General features: G+C 53.8%; 1 protein-coding gene across 1 annotated transcript in view; it reads right to left on the reverse strand.

Moving 5' to 3' along the window:
• Positions 1 to 549, reverse strand: part of RNF115 (ring finger protein 115) — a gene marked incomplete at its 5' end in the record, with an annotated part of 2938 nt that extends 2389 nt beyond the window's left edge. The window contains 2 exons of the mRNA XM_008946975.1: positions 259 to 331; positions 478 to 549. Coding sequence (XP_008945223.1) covers positions 259 to 331; positions 478 to 549 — 145 coding nt within the window. The remainder of the gene's footprint in view (positions 1 to 258; positions 332 to 477) is intronic.
• Between the last annotated feature and the right edge of the window lie 116 nt (positions 550 to 665).

Below are 665 nucleotides of genomic sequence, written 5' to 3' on the forward strand. Positions count from 1 at the left end.
AGTGGCCCCAGGGGAGGTTTCAGTTGCCCCTGAGGAACAATTTCCCCCCCTGGAGGGTTGCCCAGCCCTGATGAAGACACTCCCACAGGGATAAAGTCCAAGCCCTGCTCCTGGAACCACCACAGCAGCACCTTCCCAAAACTCCACCCAAACCCCAGGGCTCCTCCCCAGCAGCAAGAACCCCCAGAAAGGCACCACCACCAGACCCCCCCCAAACTGGACATTTTGGGCTTCTCCTCTAGGCCACGAGGGTCTCACCTGGGTGACAATAGCATCGAGGCCACTCTGTCCCCAGGCATAGTCCCCAGGATTGGAGTGCAGCATCCCACTCCTGAGGGCAGGAGGAGAAAGTCAAGGAAATGATTCCAACCCTTCCTTCCTCCCCAAAAAAAAAGAGCCCAACTGGGGAGGATGGAGCCTCCTGAGCCCCAAAACTGGTGTGGTCAGTTGTGGTGGATCCCACCCCCCTGTACTCACCAGGAAAAAGGGTGTTGTGAGCCAGGAAGGGCTGAGTTGGCAAAAAACCCTGCAAAGATCTGCTGAATTATTCTGGGGAGGATAAAAAAACAAACAAACAAACCCAAAAATAAACAAAGAGAGAAAAGAAAAGAACAAGTTGAGCAAAGAAATGGAGCAGAAGGGGTGGTGGGACAGGAAACATCAGG

The sequence above is a fragment of the Merops nubicus genome, unplaced genomic scaffold (assembly GCF_000691845.1).
Source record: "Merops nubicus isolate BGI_N331 unplaced genomic scaffold, ASM69184v1 scaffold24319, whole genome shotgun sequence".
NCBI lineage: Eukaryota > Metazoa > Chordata > Aves > Coraciiformes > Meropidae > Merops > Merops nubicus.